Source organism: Gouania willdenowi, chromosome 12, assembly GCF_900634775.1.
Source record: "Gouania willdenowi chromosome 12, fGouWil2.1, whole genome shotgun sequence".
NCBI classification, from domain to species: Eukaryota; Metazoa; Chordata; class Actinopteri; order Blenniiformes; family Gobiesocidae; genus Gouania; species Gouania willdenowi.
The window spans coordinates 7773463-7795456 of NC_041055.1; the positions used below are offsets into that span (position 1 = coordinate 7773463).

General features: G+C 37.5%; 1 protein-coding gene across 3 annotated transcripts in view; it reads left to right on the forward strand.

Annotated features, from left to right (window-relative positions):
• The window catches only part of nln (neurolysin (metallopeptidase M3 family)), a 23748-nt gene extending 3697 nt beyond the window's left edge, over window positions 1–20051 (forward strand). For all 3 annotated transcript variants that reach the window (XM_028462091.1, XM_028462090.1, XM_028462092.1), the window contains 11 exons: window positions 1147–1295; window positions 1715–1819; window positions 2325–2427; window positions 2508–2668; window positions 8545–8680; window positions 11449–11815; window positions 14118–14319; window positions 14410–14596; window positions 14702–14830; window positions 15425–15561; window positions 19337–20051. In XM_028462091.1, the coding sequence (XP_028317892.1) occupies window positions 1147–1295; window positions 1715–1819; window positions 2325–2427; window positions 2508–2668; window positions 8545–8680; window positions 11449–11815; window positions 14118–14319; window positions 14410–14596; window positions 14702–14830; window positions 15425–15561; window positions 19337–19474 (1814 nt within the window). In that variant the 3' untranslated portion in view covers window positions 19475–20051. The remainder of the gene's footprint in view (window positions 1–1146; window positions 1296–1714; window positions 1820–2324; window positions 2428–2507; window positions 2669–8544; window positions 8681–11448; window positions 11816–14117; window positions 14320–14409; window positions 14597–14701; window positions 14831–15424; window positions 15562–19336) is intronic.
• Window positions 20052–21994: the final 1943 nt, after the last annotated feature.

Here is a 21994-nt window from a genome sequence, read left to right on the forward strand (position 1 = left end):
TAACAAATATACATTGAGGGGCAAAGTTAGAGATTCGAACCAGGTTCCACTCGATGAATGCCCAAAGGAAGGAAGCAGCAGGCTCTGATTACACTCAGCTAAAGCTAATATATAAAAGTATAATTATAAGAAATGGGAAGATTGTAGCAACATTTTAATCTAAAAAAAAAAAGGATTAGAGCTTTAACAGCAGTTTTCCTCAAAGTTCATGAGCAGCTGCTGCCACACTCTAACAGACCTAATCAAGCACTTTATGGCTTGCAAAAGCAGCCTTATTTACATAAAATCTTAAATTACATTAAAATTAAGAGTGTTAGCATTTTACAACATAGATATCAATGGTCACAAAGGAGCAGAACATCTGGATCTTTGAATGGTGTAAGTTGGTTAAGATTTGCATGCAGCATGACAAACAGGGTCACTTCAAAAATGTATATAAATGTATGTATTTTTTTTTTGCATTCCCGCAATAAAAATGTTAAAAACAGAAAATTGCAATTCTTTTTCAAAAGCTTTTTTCCATAATATGTTGTGTTCTTTTTCTGTCACATTTTCAGTATTTTTTTTGCTAAACCTGGGTTCAGATTTTTAACAACTGAGATGTGTGTTGCTTTCCCTTTACAAGGTGTTGTATGTTGTTCATTGTGCTACCTACTGCCCCCTACTGACAGGATGAGCACTACATTTCTCTGCTAGTGAATATTAATGATTCTGAAGCTTATCTACTGCAAATTAATTGCAGTAACAATCATCAAAATAATGCAGAATTTTGAAAAAATATTTTTCATCAATTTGAGTTTTAAAAAATGACTGCCATCATATGATATACGCATGTGCAATTTGTATCCATGTGTATTTGGAGGGGTTTAGATATTTACAATTGAAATATTGTGTAATTTACACAATGATGCATGTTTTTTTTCTGTCATTTTTACTTTCCTCTTTAGGCCGAATTAGATGCTCTAAAGGGCCAGATTTGGCCCCCAGGCCTTGAGTTTGACACGTGCAATAATGCAGCTTTGGACCAACTATGGCATTGAGCTCTTTTGCACACTGGGTACAGATGCAGCACAGCTGCATTTGATAATTTATCTGGTTTAATCCAAACAAATCCAGACTGTCTGTGCTTCCATCTGCTTTTTCCAGCATCTCGTCACGTCCTTGACTTCCCTCAGTTCGTGTTTCCTTCCAAGGAGATTCGATCAGCGAGTACCGAGGCAGACAAGACACTCGCTGACTTTGACGTGGAGATCAGCATGCGCGAGGATGTGTTCAAACGCCTCACGGCTTTGCAGGTTGACCTGATTTTACACCCACTCCAAGACAAACATTATAAACATCAGTCAGAACATGATTTATAAGCTCTGTTAATGATGTGTTAAAGTCATCTCAGTCATCAACAAGCAATGCACAAGGAATGAGGCGTATTCATCACAACGCATCAGTCCGCATTAAAGCATTTTCACATTTTATGTCAGGCAATGTCCCAACAGCTGATACTGAACCACAAATGAGGCGCTTTAACTAAAGATCAAGGACTTGAACCCTCATTTAACCTCGTCTCTGGCTCTTATTCAGCTGAGGGGGGAAATTTAATCTGATATGAGCAGTGTGAGCCAGTGTCATGTGTTTAGCTGCTTGGCTGACCTGCTGCACAAACTGGTGAATAGATTTAGCAAAGCGTGTGACTCTGTGGCCGTTTATGGTTTGACAGGCAAAGCTGCAAGTTGACGTTTCACCAGAAGGAAAGAGATTCCTGGATAGACTGGTTACACTGGGCCGGAGGAAAGGCTTGCATCTGTCCAAAGAAGTACAAGAGGTAGAAAATCATTAATTACCAACACATTCAATCGATTTGATTACATGAAGTTTACTGTGACTTAAAGCTCACCTGTAGTTGGTTCTATCAAAGGTCAATTATAAGTCTAGTAACCCCTATAAGTCCTTGTGAAGCAGCCACGAGTACAAAATACATGGTCGTCATGACAACGTCACGGGCTGCTCGTGTATCTTGACTGAAAATCACAACTCAATGACAATTTTAACAGCAACATGTTTTGTTGCTGTTATGTTAATTGTAATAATGATCAATCATGTAATGACAATTATAATTGACCCCAACTCTGATACATCAATTTCTTAAGTCAGTGTAGACTCTTAAAAGCAGGTGAAAGTGTCGATTGATGATAAAGTTGTTAATCAAACTGTTGTAAAGGCAATAATATAGACTGGTTTGGTTTCAAATTAAAAGCCAGTTTGGAAAGTTGGAAAATCATAGTTTTATGATGTAAAACTGTGCTTTCCTCATCTTTTTTTCTCTCCAGCAAATAAAAGTGACTTCAAAGCTCATCAGTGAGCTCTGCATCGAATTCAACAAGAACATCAACGAGGACAACACCTCTCTCGTCTTCTCGGAGCATGAACTGGGTAAGCTAAGCTCTGATGGTTTATCTGCGTCTGTGCCTTCAGCCTCTCACAGATGTTCCCCCGTCATGTTCTTTGCTAAGGCGGGCTGGCTGACAGCTACCTGAGCGGCCTGGAGAGGACTGCGGACGGCCGGTATAAGGTGACGCTGGAGTATCCTCATTACTACCCTCTGATGAAGAGGTGTCACAACCCTGAAACCAGGAGGAAGATGGAGACGGCGTTCCACAGCAGGTGTAAAGAGGTAACTGGAGTCTGATCGTCAATCTGTGGTCAGCTGTCAACGCAGCTTCCTGGAATCCTATTTGGGAGTAAACTACATCAATGTTTAATGAGGGGGTATGAAGTTTGTGTCCTGGTTTTTAGACGGTGGGAGTGCATTGCATTACTTGGAAATAACCCACACGCTTGAAGAGAACATGCAAACTTCCTGCCAAAAGTCCAGGACCTGGTGCTTACATTGCATGATTGCAGTCATTCTTAAAGTTATACAGTTGGAAAAACTCAAAATTCTTGGAAAATCCTTACATTTTCCTCAAATTTCGACATATTTCCCTTAATTAAATAGAAATTGCTCATAAAATCTTGGAAATTTAAAGTGTCGATCCAGTTGGCGCTGATAGTTCTCACTTATTGCTTAGGTGAGGTCAGTTTCTTACATATTTTGTATTTTATATATACGACGAAGTGCCAACTAGGACGCAATAATGGGAGAGCAGGGGTGATGGTGATTGGCTCAATGGTTGGGTGGGCGGAGTCTCAGCTCACGCAGAGTTGGTCGAGCAGAAGAGAGCCGAACAGGAAAAAACGTCATAACCCCTACACAAAGCAGTATCAAAACAAACATGGCTGCTGACACTAAGAAGAACTTCACAGCTGCACTCTGCTCTGTTTTAAAAGACGTGGATTTATTAATGAAACCACAACAAGAAGAGGCTTTAAAACCATAAGTCTGTACCGTACTACGCGCTGTTTTCGTCTGCTAGCTCCGTTTAGGGAAAAAGAACTACGCTTGTCACGCTATTGTCGTCAGATTCGCTCATTGTTTGATTGGTTACTCTGAGTGTGTTGGTCCTGCCACGCTCAGCCACCAGAACTCACACGCTGTGAATAATCCAAGGAGCTTAAGACGGGCTACATCTCTCCCGTCTTCTGATTTGATTTCAGTCAGTCTATTTTTTTTCTCGTCCTTTATTCGTTGACGATAATGTCAATCAGTTTAGTCATAGTTTTAGTCTCAATCATTGACTTCTTTTTTAGTTTTCGTCAGCAAAAATATAATAATAATATAATAATGACAAAAATATTTAGTCAATGAAATTAACACGATAGTACAAATTATAAAAAATAACTTCACAATTACTTTGCAGAGTAACTAATTACTTTTACAGCATAATAATTCAACTCCTTTTTGGGAGAAGTAATTTGTAATGGTAACTTATTACTTTTTTAAAGTAAAATGCCCAATACTGATCAGAACCATTTATTGTTTCATGTTTCTTTCTAAGTACTAATTTTTATTTTTTTTATTTCTTTATTCAGCACATAATTCAAAGAACACAATCAATTAAAGAATCAAATACCAAAGAAGAACGAGAACAAAAAAGAATCCCTTCAATATGTGCAGGAAGGGGCATCCTCAACCTAATAGATAAGTTATAAAAAAAAAAAAATGACATGCATTTACAATCAGATAAATAACATTAAGAACTCACACTGTTACTGCCGATAAGATATGAAAAATACTTTTTTAATCTTTTTTTACCAACATTTTAGATGAGTTGCTGTATTATTAAGTAAATTGTGACCACAATTTTCAACCTCTATATATTAGATTAAACTGGGCTATGGATGTCGCACACTTTGCTAAATAAGTCTTTATGATGGGTGCAGTAATGATGAACCTGGGGATTCATCTTGAAATAAAATATAAAATGCTCAGGTGTTATGCTTTGATTAAACTGGATTTTATTTATATATATATATATATAGAGAGAGAGAGAGAGAGTATTTCACTGTTGTATTCTTCTTTAGTTATAATACACCTACATCTATATATTCTCTCACATAAACAATTATTTAACGCCACAAAACTCACCTATGGTCACATTTCCCTTCATTTTTCATGTCAGTATTTAATACAACTATGAAAACATGCATGGTTCATAGCGTCTGTTACATTACAGAAATGTTACAGTTTGAATTTGAAGTGTTATATGAGGGATGTAATATCAGTGGAGGAGCAGGAAAGTAAACTTTGATGGTTCGTGGGAGTGGAAGCGTGTGTGTGTGTGTGTGTGGCAGTGATTTATGGTGCACGAAAGCAGCTTCTATATGTGGCCGTATATCAGAAAGCTGAGTGGATTGGAGTGAGGCCAGGCGTTGGCATTATATGCTTTATTGCTTTATGTTAATGGTTAGTTAGCCTAATAGAGCTAACGCCACACAGTAAAGAGGTCCATGGTTGTGTTTTTTCATTCCTGTGACAGAGTGAGATTTATCTCGCTCAAAAACATGCATGTTATTATATTTTACCTTGTTGGCCATGTTTAGCCTGATGTAATCTAGTGGAGGGGTTCTCAACCTTGGGGTGGCAAGACACTGAGGGGGTCACTAAATGCCTTCAAGAAACTAAGAGTTTTTTGAACAATTTCAGCCAATTCTTCCATATATTTACGATTTTTTACTCCAATTTCTACCACTTCTCCATCAAATTTCAATCCCTTTTCTGCACACTAACTAGGTTTTACACAATCGGGATTTTTGGGCCGACCACCGATCTGTGTGTTTCAAAAAACACGCTCCCCGATCCAATCATATGAATTCAGGTTGAAGAAGTCCGGCGCTCAGCCACTTCGCTCCAACCAAGAGACATTTTCGTCGTTCGCGCATAGGTTTTCACCTTTGTGCACAAATGTGAGTGAAATAAAGCCGTGTCACGTAGAGCAAAAAAATCTTTGGTGTAAATGCGATGGGAGCATCTACAGAAAGTTTCATCAGGACAATGACATCATTGATTGGATCGGCGAATTAAGACATTACAGACTATCACATTAATTGCATAAAATGCAAAATGTCGGCCGATCTGATATAGCTGATGAGATCAGGGTAAAGCCTACTTTTAACCTCTTTTCACCATATTTCATGCTTATTTTTGCCAATTTAATGACATTCACAATAGGTCATGCAAATTATTTGCCAGTTTTGATTAATTGTTCCTACTTTTTAAATTACATTACCACAAATGCCTGCCCTGCCTGAGTGCCCATGTCTGCATATTAGTCTATTTACTGCTTTTTATGCTCATGTTGTACTGTAGTCAGGCTGCTACACTAACTGTCTATCAGCTCCGACTGTCAGTACAAACAGTCTGTTTTTCAGAAACCTTTTGTGATATGTATGTCTATCTATAAAAGCATATATCTGGTGTTCAGGGACAGACAGAGCTCATACTTGCTGCATAGCTGCAGCTTGGTTCAAAGCTGTGCAGCGTTGCATTTGTTTGTACTGTAATGCTGCAGTTAATGAATAATTTCATGAAATTGTCTACTACGAGCAAAGCGAAGCCACTAGTCACGTGTGCACCAAGAGCCAAACACTGCACAGCTCTGTTCCGGTGCATGTCGGAGCCAATCACAGTGGCGAGCTAGTCACATGTGCGGCCACAGCCAATCGCTTAAAACCTGGAGTAGCACTAGACTGCAGACGCACGAGTGAGAGAGAGAGAGAGGAAGATAGTTTAAAGCTCTTTCACAAGTTTTGTGCTCCTGTGGACTTCTCGTTTGAGGAAACATGCTTTTTGACTGTTCCTTATTTGGTGATTACAGATTCTACCTAAACTGCAGCATTGGTGCAAACTTTATCAATTTATCATGCACATGTCCATTAGAATTAAACCACGGAAATCACACAAACTATTTTACTTTAGAACTGCACATACAGTTGTGTGCGAAAGTCAGGGCACCCCTTTAAAAACAGCATATTTTATATATTTAAAAAGTTATATTCATATTTACTGTCTCTCTGGTATATGGGAAAAAAAGACAATATTGTCAGGAAACATTAATGCATAGTTACATTTTATTTTATAAATTGAACAAAATTACAAAAATGAAAAACATAATTTTGGCATGTGCAAAAGTCGGGGCACCCTACAGCATCAGCACCTTCAGTACTTAGTAACACCCCCTCTGGCAGATATCACAGCTTGTAAACGCTTCTTATAGCCAACAACAAGTCTCTGGATTCTATTATTTGGGATTTTTCCCCATTCTTCCTTGCAAAAGGCTTCCAGTTCTGCAATATTCCTAGGACGTCTTGCATGCACAGCTCTTTTAAGATCTACCCACAGATTTTCGATAATGTTTAAGTCGGGAGACTGTGAAGGCCATTCCAAAACCTTCAGCTTGTGTTTCTTGAAGTAGTCCATGGTGGATTTGGAGGTATGTTTAGGATCATTATCCTGTTGTAGAAGCCATCCTCTTTTCAGCTTTAGCTTTTTTACAGATGCTGTGATATTTGCCTCCAGAATTTGCTGGTATTTAATTGAATCCATTCTTCCCTCCACCCGAGCAATGTTTCCTGTCCCACTGGCTGCAACACAACCCCAAAGCATGATGGATCCACCCCCATATTTAACAGTTGGCAAGGTGTTCTTTTCATGAAATGCTGCTCCTTTTTTTCTCCATACATACCTTTGCTTATTGTGGCCAAAGAGTTCTATTTTAACTTCATCAGTCCACAGCACTTGTTTCCAAAAGTCATCAGGCTTCTGTAGATGTTCTGTTGCATATTTTTGACGTTGTATTTTATGATGAGGTCGTAGATAAGGTTTTTTTCTACAGACTCTTCCATGAAGGTCTTGTTTGTGCAAGTATCGGCGCACAGTGGAAGGGTGCACCACCACTCCTGAGTCTGCTAAATCTTCCTGGAGGTCTTTTGAAGTCAAATGTGGGTTTTGGTTTACCTTTCTGACCAGACTACGAGCTGTTCTCTCCGAGAGTTTCCTTGGTCTTCCAGATCTCTTCTTGACCTCCACAGTTCCCCTCACCTGCCATCTCTTAAATATGCCTCGCACTGTGGAAACTGCAAGCTGAAAACGCTTTGCTATCTTCTTGTAGCCCTCCCCGGCATTGTGGGCATCAATTACTTTCATTTTTTTCTGTCTTACACAGCTTCTTAGAGGAACCCATGGTTGCTGAGTGTTTGTACAAGGTTTGTGGAGTCGCCGTATTTAAGAAACCCTCAAATTGGCACCAGCTGGCACTCCCTAATGACAATTGTTGACACATGCTTCAGGACCAATGAGCTGGTAGAGGTCTGAGCTTGTAAAAAGAATCTGACACTTTGAAACTCTCAGGGTGCCCCGACTTTTGCACATGCCAAAATTATGTTTTTCATTTTTGTAATTTTGTTCAATTTATAAAATAAAATGTAACTATGCATTAATGTTTCCTGACAATATTGTCTTTTTTTCCCATATACCAGAGAGACAGTAAATATGAATATAACTTTTTAAATATATAAAATATGCTGTTTTTAAAGGGGTGCCCTGACTTTCGCACACAACTGTATACCTTATAATAACACTACAGAGTATGTACACGTTTTTGTACGTCCAACCTTCAAACACGTACTCATTTGGCCATAATTGACAACTCTACCCACTGACTATATGAATACATACTTCTGATGGGCACTGTACTAGTAATGTAACTTACTGTTAAAAATATTAATATTGTTAAATATTAAAATAGAATTTTTAGATTTTTTTTAAAGCTCTGTATCACTTGTGGTCTGTTTGCTTTATAATTATTGCCGTTGCAAGTCCACAAATTCTGACATTTGGCGTGCCCGCCGTGCCGTGTGTTTCACACCTCTGTTATTGACATTACAGGAAAAAGGCCAAAGGGTCAATTACCAGGGATGGTCTTGCATTACTGCTCTGTTAATAGATTTGCCAGGTGCTCTGTTGCTGAGCAGTGGCTTGCTGAATGAGAATTAGATTTGTTGCTCGTTGGTGTAATGCAATTCAAATCAAAACACCTTGATTTTACTATTAATGTTCCCAGATATTCCAATAACAGGTGCATGTTGTATCTTATCTCCTGTGTTTTGCAGGTAAACTCAACAATATTGGAACAGTTGATCCAACTAAGAGCCAAAGTGTCCAGCCTATTGGGATACAGCAGCCACGCTAACTATGTGCTGGAGATAAACATGGCCAGAAATGCCTGCAATGTGTCTGACTTTCTCGGTATGTCTGCTTTGATATTGCCCCTCAGACACACACACATGCACGCAAACACACACGCGCATATGTAAACATGCACACACGTGCAGTCATAAAACTTGCATCCTCTGACAGAGGCAGGAAAGTGAACTTTGAGACGCACAGTGTGTGTTCCACATGTAAGTTGTGTAGCAGGCAGGGATTTATTGCTTGTGAAAGCAAATGGAAGACCTGGTCGTGTCCTGTGTCTGAAAGATATACAGTAATACATGATCTGTCCCTCATAAGGAATGCATCAGATTCTCCTGCTGTAGGAACGCCCAGGCTGAATCCTTTTACTGTACATTTTCATGTTTTTCTGTATTCTGGCATTAATATTTTGTTGGATGAGATGATAATTTTCCTGCCCGACAAAGGTAAAAAGATGGGAGGCGGGGAGATTTTTTCAGATCCTTCAACTTATTTCAACAATTTTTATCATGTCTTCTGCATTGTTTCACAGTTTATTAGCAAGGCAAATGCTCATACAGTGCAAAGTTAATCCTAATATTAAGCTAATGCTTGGTTAATGCTAATTCTAGGTTAGTGCTAGTTTATGCTGTTGCTACTTGTCACTACCTAATCCTTTCACAGAGTGGATCCTTTCAGATCTTTTGAACGCATGCGTGGAGTCACTTCCTTCACTCGCAATTTTGCAACATTGACAATCAAAAACCAAACAGAAAACAAGATAAAAACCAAAATAAATCGGAATTCTTTTTAAACAACGGGGTTTCAACATTTTAAACAATACAATACCTGATGGAAATGCTAATGCTAGGCTAAATTTAGCTAATGTTAATGCTAGCTAATGTTAATGCTCATTATTGTTAATGTTAGCTAATGCTAGGTTATTGGTAATTCTAGATTGATGCTATTGCTCGTTAATGCTAATGCTAGTTCATGTTAATGCTACGTTAAATTTAGCTAATTTTGCTTTGTTAATGCTTGGTTAATGCTATTGTTAGGTTAATGCTAGCTATTGCTCGGCTAATTGTAGGTTAATGTTAATGCTAGCTTATGTTAATGCTAATGTTAGCTAATGCTAGGTTAATGCTAATGTTAGTTAATGTTAATGCTAGGCTAAACAGGGCTCTACACTAACTTTTCCAGTGGTGGCAGTGGCTGAACTAACAGGTCATTTATTTTATATAATTTTAAAAGAAGACGTAACAATTTTTTTTAAATAACAGCAAAGCATAACAGGTTACATTTATTCTGTTTTTTATTTTTGCAGAAATGCTGTACTTGAATTAACTTAACTGTAGCATAACCAACTTAGCATCTGCATTTCTTCACCCCATGGAATTAAATTCAGAGGGTCCAGCTTTCATAGTGGGGTCTCCTAACCCTCTTCCTCTGGTCAGGGGTCTGTAACATTTACTCTACAAGGAACCATTTTGCCTGGATTAAACCTTCTCATTGAAGACAATACAGTGTATTAAATTCTATACAGTTAAAATTATATAGAATAATGTTTGATTTAATTTGATGTGATTTATATTGATCATGTAAATGGAAATAAAATAAATTGACATCAAGAAATAAAACAGTATCTTGCATCTTCAAATTCTTACACATCTCAGTTTACATGAACACAATGTTATATAAAGAAGATTTTTTTAGTTGATGTATTTGAAAGGCTACAAAAAGTAACTTGAACACATGATCATGTGATCAACACATGCTAATTGCTCATTCTTGCTTGCCACACATAAAGCATGCATAGTAAACCGGCTCATCACCCACACAATTAGAATCTCAATTTTTTCCCAGAATAGTGTTTTTGTTGGTTTAATTATCTTACCAGTGATTTCAAACTTAAGGCCTCTGTAAAAAAATAACTATTTTAATAGTTTTTTTTAGGGCTATAGAGAGCCATTGCAAAAGAGTCAAAGGCCCACATTAGGCCCCAGAGCCTCGGTTGCAGACCCCTGCCCTGGGAGAACCACAGCTGAACATCTGGCCTGGTATCATAGTCCATCAGTTCTGGTCCCTCCATGATGGTTCTGATGAGCGTGTACGCTCTATCACTGTGCTCGGCACATTCTTCCTTTTTACTGCTGCTCTCAATGTGAGCGTGCTCGTTATGCCTGGCTTCATTCGCGGCCCGCGCGCACTCCAAAGGAGCACATTGGTGTTTATACGCTTATTGACCGTTGCATTACCCAATCCTCGGTGAACCTAGCCGCCAGCCAATTTGCAGTGCCTGTTTATAGACGGTTTTACGGTAATCCTGCAGCGCGGAGAGAGAGAAAGAGAAGTGCACTCCGTGGGACGTGACGAAGCGTTCAGCCGCTCCATATAAAATGACGTCACCCTATACGAACATGCACAGATGCGACCAAATAAAATTTTCACTCGCACACACTGAAAAAATACTCGCATATGCGACCATTTTGGTCGCAGTTATCGTATCGCTGTATCGTTGTCAAGTAAATATTTAAAAATATTTTAAAGTCTTTTGTTGTTTTTTACTGTTGGCTTCTAATCTATTCCAAAACAAAATGGTGTTTAAAGTTTCCCTTTCATTTCAAACTCAAGATAAAAATGTAAGATAATCCTTCATTATTTATTTATTTTTTTTGCATTTTTTTTTTTTTTTTTTTTTTATTAATGTGGGCTGTTATGATTTATCTTTGGTGTCATCTTTTTTACATGTTTATCCTGTTCAGAGTCTGTAGTTGACTCAAGCTAAACCTCGGGACAGTCGGTTCAGAGCCTCCTGTGAACATATCCAACTGTTTTTACAGACACTTTCTATGAAACCTTGAAGCCCATCGGCATCAAAGAGAGGAAATACATCCTGGCCCTGAAGAAGAGGGAGTGCCTGATGAGAGGCCAGCACTTTGATGGCATCATCAACGCCTGGGATCTTCCTTACTACATGAACCAGGTGGAGCAGTGCAAGTTTGCAGTGAACAAGGACAAGCTGATCGAGTATTTCCCCCTTCATGTGGTGACAGAAGGCCTGTTCAGCATCTACCAGGAGCTGCTGGGCCTCACCTTCTCTGAGGTGGAACACGCACACGTGTGGCACCACGACGTCAAACTGTACTCGGCCCGGGACACGGACACCGGTCAGGAGATCGGACACTTCTACCTGGACCTGCATCCGAGGTGATGATTGGTGAACGTGTTACTAATCATGATGTGTGAAGTCTTTCTGAAGCAGGATGATAAAGGCATTTTATTTTATCTATTCTTAAATTTTTAAACCAATCGAGGAACTTCATGTAGTCAAAAATCACGAAAGATTCAAACTGAAGTTAGTCTGTGTAAAGCAAATCCAGCCATTTTCTTCTAAACATATTAAATAGGTCCTTAAAACATGTACAAAGCCATTCAACCATTTATAATGTAATTGTGGAGCTCGGCTTCACAAATTGTTTCTGTGTTCAAGATTTAATGGGTGGGTCAGAAATTATAGCCGCGGTACGTAACGGAGCCATCATTAGCATAAACCCGACCCTGCTGCTGAAGCACACCAAACTTTCGTGGCCTCCAGCGAGCGCATTTCGGCCCCTAGCCCAAAACAAAACCACATACGTTCTTGTGGGGTGGGGGGGTAGGGTGGGGGGTCTACCTGAGATGGACGTCCATATTCAGACTCGGGCGGAGCAGACCTTTCCGCTGACACCCTGTTTGGCCCGATCGAGCACTTTTGGAAAACAAATGGGAGAAGCACTATCGACGCTGGAGCCGCTTTCACGCTGCTCTCTCCCATAGACACAGTACACGGAGGCGGCGCCCTTCCTGCTCGTGAACGTGATTCCATCACCTCGAACTGACACGCCCCCAGCGTTTCAGAGCAGAGAAGTGCTTGTTTTTTCATGATTTTAAGACCTAATTTTATATACGTAGTGATTTTTTTCATCTTTCAAATTTGCCTGAGTGGTCAATGACACGTTTCTGTGGTGTGACAAACTCATAACACGTTTATTTCTACTTTACACGGACTTTAACAAAGTTTCAGCCTACTAATTCCACTATAATTGTAGTCGAGCAAATTTTTCTATTAAGGAATTTTCTTTTTTTTTTTTTCCTGATTAAATTTAGTCTTTATGGCCGTGGTTCCCAACCTAGTTTGGATTGTGACCCCATTTTAATAACAAGAATTTCTGGCGACCCTAAAGACATGTTTTTTCTAGAATACTGTATAACTCAGCGCAGATATTTTTATACTGCATTTTATTATTAGTTATGAACAAGATTTATATTCGGCAAAGCGAAAGTATAGAATAGTTGTTTTTTGTGTTTTAATTTGTAAAAGAACAATAATTTAAACATTTCTAAAATAAAGATTTAATTTATAAAAAAAATTATCAATTATTGGACATTTCAGGCGACCCCAAGGATAAAAAACCCTGTTTATGGAAATGTTTACTTTTTTTTTTTTTTTTTTTTTTTTTTTACAAGTTTCAATGCATTTCATCATAGGTTTAATAACAATAATAATAATTATAATAATATATAGTTAATTTCATATAGCCCTTTTCAAATAACTCAATGCTTTACAATTTAAGTACAGATAAAAAGAGAAGAGTACATGTAATAATGGGAGTTTTTCTGCTAAAAGTAGTTAGTTTTAGCAGGTCAAAGCTAATCCGAATCGATGAGTTTTGAGGTGTAATTTAGTTTATTCGTCATGCTTCGCTTTACATGTTGTCTTTGTCTTGTTTACGTCAACTGAGTTGCACTGCCTCTCAACCTGGCAATCATTTAAATAGTTTACAAATCAGCAAAAACATAAACTGATCACATTAATAATCCAAACAAACTTTACTTATTTACCAATTATTTAGCTAATCAATCAATCAAACAATTAATGAACCAGCCAATTAATCAATGAAGTTCATCTACTCATTTACGAACATTTCAACAGACGCTACCTCCTCCACTCTTTTACCAATGGTTTCATTCCCATCTTAGCCTGTCTTTGGCTTTGTTGTTGTTTATAGTTTATTTTCTGATTTAACCTCATCCACTCTATTATAATCTTAATTTATCTTCAATGTTTTTGTTTAAATCTTTAGTAGTTCATCCGGTTAGCATAGTTTAGGCTATCCTAATTCTTATCCTAGCATAGCTGTTAGCATCGCTTTTTGTTTCGATCAGAATATCATCACCTTTTTAATCTTAGTTTAATCTAAATCTTGTTTATGAATTAATCCTTTCTAGATTTTCTCATTGGCCTTTTATTTTATCTGTTTGAATATCAAGCAAGTTTATCTCATTGTAATTTAACGTCCGTGTTTTTGAATGAATCTCTTCCAGCTTATCTAGCTAGCATATTTTAGCCTAGCTTAATTCTTCTTATTTTAGCATATTTTTATGTTGGGTTTTATTTAATTGTATTGTTTCTCATTTGATAAAAAATTCCCTGTTTTTTGTAACACTTGCTTTATTAATATCTAACCAGGGAAGGAAAATACGGCCACGCAGCTTGTTTCGGGCTCCAGCCTGGGGGCAGGGGCCCTGATGGAAAACGCAGGCTTCCTGTTGCAGCTATGGTGGCTAATTTTACCAAACCTAGAAAAAACTGGCCATCTCTGCTCCAACATCATGAAGTGGAAACGTATTTTCATGAGTTTGGCCACGTCATGCACGAAATCTGCTCCAAGGTAGACTGTGAACATGCATGGATTCACATTTGTGAGTTTCATGGTAAATGATGATAATAACAAAGCTGTTCCAACGCTGGTGTGTTTCAGGCAACTTATTCAGAGTTCAGTGGGACACTGGTGGAGACGGACTTTGTAGAGGTGCCATCTCAGATGCTTGAGAACTGGGTTTGGGAGAAGGAGCCCCTGAGGAGAATGTCTCGTCACTACAAAGATGGAAGCCCGATACCAGAAGATCTGCTGGACAAGCTGATCGCATCCAGAGTCGCTAATACTGGTCAGACTCTTCATCTGCCAACAAGATGAACTTTTTTTATTCTGATCCTGCAGATATTAAAGTTCTCATTTTGTGTTTTTTTTTTTTTTTTTTTTATGTTGCCAGGTCTGATGAACTTGCGTCAGGTTGTTCTTAGCAAAGTGGATCAGACGCTTCACAGCAGCTCCTTTGCAGACACAGCCCAAGTGTTTACAAAGCACTACCAGGACATCCTGGGAGTCCCTGCTACACCAGGTCTGATTTAGCCTTAGTGTTGTATGTGTGCACAATAACTTTTTAATTAGCATGATGATTTTTACATAAATAATATCTGGGGTCAAAGCTGTAGTGAAAACCACAGAAGAGGATTAGGGCCACTGGAAGAAAGTTAAAACAAAAAACAGATCTAGTAGTGGAAGAAAAAAAACACACAATTGTAGAGCACTTTTTTAAAAAAAAATCTATGGTTATCTTTTTTTGGTCTTTATTATTTATTTAATTTTGTCTTAATTGTTTAAAAAAAAAAATGTAAGTCCTGATTTTTTTTTTTTTTTTCCCTCACATACATACAGAAAATACATGTGGCAATATCTCTTAACTTGAGGAATGAACAAATCGCTAGCTAGCTAACCAGCCAGCTAATGTTTGGTCCTTAAATTCAGGCAAGCTACTAGCTAGGTGGATGGCAAACTACCCATCTAGTGGTAGCTAATGTATATTCATCAAATTGAGACAAGCTAGGTGCCTAGGTGGTTAGCTAACTCGCGTTATTTAACCAAGCAGCCCATCTAGTGTAAGTATGTTTTGACGCTTCATTTTTCTCTGCTCGCTAACGTGTTTTTTTCACAGATACCAACATGACGGCCAGTTTCAGCCACTTGGCTGGAGGCTACGACGGTCAGTACTACAGCTACCTGTGGAGTGAAGTCTACTCAGCAGACATATTCTTCAGCCGCTTTAAAAACGAAGGCATCATGAATCCAAAGGTAGGACCTTTATGTTTCAGTATCCTGAATGTTGCCAACTGCGCAAATAAATAAGTAGGGGACATCTATTCAGTGTGCAGAGGTGATATTTAAAACAAATATACTAAAATACATAGAAATTTTTATAATATAATAGTCACGCTGTTATAATACAGTAGTCATTTTCCTGGATTTATAACCAAAATCCTTTATAGAATAATAAAATTGAGAAAAATTGCAATTTTTCTCTCAAATCATTTAGATTCATCAAAAACTAAAATTTAAAAAGAAGAATTTCTTAATGTGTTTTGCCTGCGACCCACTGAAAATGGGTCTGTGACCCTATTTTGGGCCCAAACCCACAAGTTGAGAGCCTATACTGTATGTATGAGTATAGTAGGTAAGTAAGCAGCTATCCTCTGTAAAGTTTGAACACTTTTTTTTATCTTCCAATTAAAAAAGAAAAAAAAGTATTTTTTGCTTTCTTTTCTTTACTCTGCTGTGCTTTTCCTCAACGCTGTTGCCAAACAAAGTTAGTGCTTCAAAGCCTTCCCTTGCATGTGTAACTAAAACTGTAATGACATTGTATTGGTTGTAACGTAAAACATCTTAGGTTTCAGAAACTGTTTTAATGATTACTGTTTTTTTCCAATAGGGCAAATATTGTTGGAGACATGATAATCATTTGGTGGTAAACCAGGGGGTATTTCATCAAACCCAGCTCAGAGTTAAGTCCAGGTTTAACCTGAGAGTCCGGCTCAGTTAAGCCGGGTTCTAACTGGAATGGCCGTTTTAATAAAGAGACAACACCTTAGTTACCATAGTAACAGTCTGTGGCACAAACCTGTTCCCGACAAGGTTTAACTTCCAGACACTCATATGAAACCATGTCATCATTTTGAAAGAAGTCCTTTAGTGATGCTTTAAAACACTCAACAAACATCTACAATAGGAAAAAAATGAGTCAAAAACCCTTCTATTCTACATTTTCTCACCATCTACAGCTTTAATGTGGTAATTTAAAAGGAAATGAATGATAATTATGATTTTAAATTGATTCAAATGATAATAGAATCAGTGTCTTATTACGTGTTTATGAGACGATCAGTGTTCATATGTTTAAAGTAAACCATCAGTAATAATATGCTTATGTAAATATACGTACGTATCCATCGCCTCCGTTTACCGCATGGTAGAAATGTGTCCATTCATTGAGGATCCAGAGATTAATAATGACTGTTCAGGGACAGTCACAAGGCAGAGCAAAGGCTCCCCAATGAAAAACTCAATGAACATTATCACTTTTTCTGAAGGTGAGCAATGTGCTGCTCCCTTAGTTCATCTGAATTTAATGTTTAGTGCTGAGTTCCAAGAAACTATTCATCAAACACTCACAAGTCTCATAAATTACATGTTGTTTAATTGTGAGTTACTGCATCATCTGTTTTTAAATCGCTGACAGGTGTTAAAAAAAACCCACACCGATCACACACTGATCGTGTGTTATCACATGCTTCAGTTGTTTTCTATGATACATTGACTAAATAACACCAACTTTAACCATTTACTCCTTTTTGTCATGTCCAAACCACAGAAACTTCTTAAATGTGTCCTTTTTCCCGTTGTCCTCTTCTTCTCACTGCTCAGTAACAGATGATGTCACGTCCTGTTGGTGTCGGCATTGGTTTCTATTGGCTGTTTACTCACAGTAAAAGCTGCAGTGTGTAAATGGACTAAATGGACTTGATTTTATATAGCGCTTTATCACCACACTGAAGCAGTCTCAAAGCGCTTTACATATCAGCTCATTCACCCAATCACTCTCACATTCACACACCAGTGGGACAGGACTGCCATGCAAGGCGCTAGTCGACCACTGGGAGCAACTTAGGGTTCGGTGTCTTGCCCAAGGACACTTCGACACATAGTCAGGTACTGGGATCGAACCCCCAACCTCTCGATCAGAAGACGACCCACTACCACCTGAGCCACGGTCGCCCTCACGTCTCTGATCATTGAATCTGTGATTGATCTTATTGGTCTTCTGAAGACGTGAACTTAAAGCTGATATCCGGAGTTTCTGAGAAATCTGTGTTAATGTATCATTCTTTTGAAATGCGAAAAAATGCATAACTAGTCTTTTACTATGGTTTACTGCCGGTGGTCATTCATATACGTCAATGTATAGAAGTCCCGCCTTCATCCAATAGACCCCTATACAAATTGAAAATCTCGCTGCGATTGCCCAGCCAATTGGCTTTGACTTCCTGTAGCAGAGACTGTCAATCAAAATGAATGCGCATGCGTAAACTGTACATGGAAACGAGGCCGCACGTCACAACAGCAAACGGGTATCACTCTGAGCAGCATAGCGTCATGGAGGAGCGCTCTAGAACTCCAAAGTTACCCATTCCACGATTGCCAACGTATAAAGCAACGAAACAATAAAACAAAAGAAATGTCCGGGTACAAAGCTTGTTTGCGGTGACAAACATCTTTGCTTTTCAAAGGTGGAGTGACTTACGGCTTTTAAATGGATTCTGAACAGACTTTGATTTAATCAAACTACCATAAGTGTTTTATTAGTGAAAAACAATACTGCACATTTTTAGGTGTGTTAAACACCATCAGAAATTGGATTGTCATCAATTTACATGCATGATAGCTAGGTTATCATTAGCAAGATGTTGATTTGGCTAGCAAACAATAGACTTACAGGTTTACTGTGGGCCTATTACTCTTCATCTATTCACATCAAATGAAAAATACTGTTTGCTCTCCAGTTATGTAACTACATCGATTTATTTACATTCACATGACAATTACCGAAAAACACATATGCAATTACTACATTTTCTGTCATATCACTTGTACTACTACTTCTACTACTGCAAGTTAGTGCAAGGTTATGGTACTCTAACAATAAATGTGTAGTTTTTGTAGTTAACTTGATTGTGATGTTTAAAATGTATCTTCTGTATCTAAATTATAGCTATCAGTCACGATCAAGCGGGTGTACCCTCGTCAGACTCTGCCATATACAAACTCTAAGCTATAAAACACATATTGTGCCAGGTTAAAGAAAAAAGGATTATACTATAGTTGACAGTTTAGCTGCAACGATTGATTGTAGCAAAGATGACTAACGTTAGCCTTGTAGCACATAGTCAATAATTGTTGTTCTAAGACAAAATTAATAAAGATTTAAATATGATTTTAGCTTTTACCTCAGAAATGTCCATCGCCAAAAGAATAACGATGACCTATATCAATGCGCTGATTTGTCTTCCGCTATGCGCGTAGACAAAAGTGGAGGTGTGGCTTCTGGTAGATTGGCAGAGGCAGGAGGAGGAAGTGGAGCTGTTTAGGGAGGGACATCGAGACGTTCACTTTTGAATTTTCTCTCTCTCTTTTCATCCTTTGGATAATCACTTTAAGACAAACACTGTCAGCTGGCTTGGCTAAGACAGTGATATTCAAGCTGAGAAGAGTTTGATGGAATGGGAAAAGCCAGTGTGGTCAGATGGCTTTGATAAACCAGATTTAAACCGCTCCACTAAGAACACTTTGATGAAATACCCCTCTAGAGATTTCCATGGAATTATAAATATTTTTTCATAATCCTACTCATGTTAACAAAACTGGGACATAGTTTTGAAGTCAATAATTCTTTAGTTTTTCTTATTTTTAGTAGATATACTGCATTTAAAACATTGGCTTTTTAATGATTTTATGTGTAATGAAAAGGCTGTAACATGACAAAATGTGCACCAACGTGTGTTTTTTTGGTCCACAGGTGGGCAAAGAATACAGAAAGGTGATACTGGAGACGGGGGGCTCTGTGGATGGGATGGTCATGCTGAAAAGCTTCCTTGGACGAACGCCAAATCAAGACGCTTTTTTTCAATGTAAAGGACTCACTAAGTCACACTGATGACTCCCGCTGTGACTCTAAAACTTTTTAGAAATATGCTTCTTTTTTTTTATTTAATTTTTTTAATTCTCATTGTTAGAAAGCAAAACTAAGGAACGTAGTTTCTTACTGTTTCAAACAGAAATGTTAGTTACACTAAAAGTGTACCTAATACATACTATTGATGGTACCCCGTCGCTTCCCTCTGGGGACGTTTGGTGGTCTCATGGCTGAGAAGTCTCTGTTAAAAACCAAAGTGGTTACGCTGGGATCTGAGGGAAAGCAGCAGCGTGAGAATGTCTGAGCAGAATGGAATGTCGCCTCAGTTTGATTTGTTCTTCATCTGACTGAGAACCAAAGGAAGAATAAATGTCCTTCTGCTGTCACATAGGGGCCCTGCTAACCACATATACGACTGACGATGATAGTCTAGGTTCATATTCCTGCTAGAACAAAGGAATGTGCTGTAGCTCACACCAAGAGATGTTTTCCATGTCAGTTCTCTGCTTTTACCACCACCATTGAGTGTATAGAGGAGACCAAACACACAAAAAATTAGAGAAGAAAATAGACCAAACAATGGATAAATATATAAAACCACAATCGAAAAACAGAAAATGACTAAGAACACACAAAACGACCAGAAAAATACACAACATGAAATGAAACAACAAACACACACAAAATAAGAGAAAAACATACAAAATGCTAACAAAAAACACTAAACCTCAGATAAATATATAAAACAATTAAAATACGCAGAATGACTGTAAAAATGACCAGAAAAAAACACAAAATGAAACAAAGCAAAAACAAACACAAAATGATAACAAAAATAACAAAACAATCGAAATATGCAAAATGACTCTAAAACACACAACAAAGCAACAACAAACAAGATAACGTAAGAGAAAAGTATACAAAATGACAGAAAAATATATAAAACAAGAATGGACTAACGCAAAATAACTAAAAACACACATAACGACCAGAAAAATACACAACATGAAACAAAGCAACAAACATAAAATAAGCGAAAAATATACAAAATGATGACAAAAACAGACAAAACGATAGAGAAATATATAAAACCACAATCGAAATACAGAAAATGACTAAGAACACACAAAACGACCAGAAAAATACACAACATGAAATGAAACAACAAACACACACAAAATAAGAGAAAAACATACAAAATGCTAACAAAAAACACTAAACCTCAGATAAATATATAAAACAATTAAAATACGCAGAATGACTGTAAAAATGACCAGAAAAAAACACAAAATGAAACAAAAATAACAAAACAATCGAAATATGCAAAATGACTCTAAAACACACAACAAAGCAACAACAAACAAGATAACGTAAGAGAAAAGTATACAAAATGACAGAAAAATATATAAAACAAGAATGGACTAATGCAAAATAACTAAAAACACACATAACGACCAGAAAAATACACAACATGAAACAAAGCAACAAACATAAAATAAGCGAAAAATATACAAAATGATGACAAAAACAGACAAAACGATAGAGAAATATATAAAACCACAATCGAAATACAGAAAATGACTAAAAACATACAAAAAGACCAGAAAAATACACAAAATAAAACAAAGCAACAGCAAGCACACAAAATGAGAAAAATAAACAAAATGATAACAAAATAGACAAAACCACAATCAAAATACAGAAAATGACTAAAAATACACAAAACGACCAGAAAATTAAACAAAACGACAAATGCACACAAAATAAGAGAAATAGACAAAACAACAGATAAACATATAAAACAAGAATAGAAATATGCAAAATGTCTCTAAAAACACACAAAACGACTAGAACACTACACAGAATTAAACAAAACAAACACACACAAAATGAGAGAAAAATATATACAATTATAAAATGGATGAAAAAACGACAATAGAAATATGCAAAAAGACTAAAAACACAAAATTTGAGAAATATGCAAAATGAGAAACACAAATCTTTGTTGTTTCCTGTATTAATGCTCAGATTGGTCATTATTCTAAATGCTGACATTAATTTGGCCCTCAAATCAGATAATCTGGCTGTGATAAAAGTAGCCCATCTCTGGTTTAGACACTACTGTTTGAGGCTAAAGTGTTGGTTGACCTGTCAGGTGTAGCTAGAAATTGGTCCTAAACAGGGTTCTGTAATGGCCATCATCAGAAATATATTGAAGAGAATATCTAAACTCTTCTAAATCTCCTGTGAACTGTCTGTTTGCTGAGCAAATACCTGAAACTCAAGCTTTAGGGAAGATGATAAACTCTTTAATCTCGTGGGATGTAGTGACAAGGTTTCTGTTTGTACTTTGTTGTTTAAACCTAAACACTGGATCTCACTTTAATAAAAAAAAGCCCTTTTACATCCACTGGTGTCTGAGAGTTACTGTCCACATGGTTAAGAAACAAACGGTGTGAAAGTACTTGCAAACTTACCATCATCCACATTGTACTCTGAGAAAGTGTTGGGGAGTAACGGATTACGTGTAACAGTGTTACG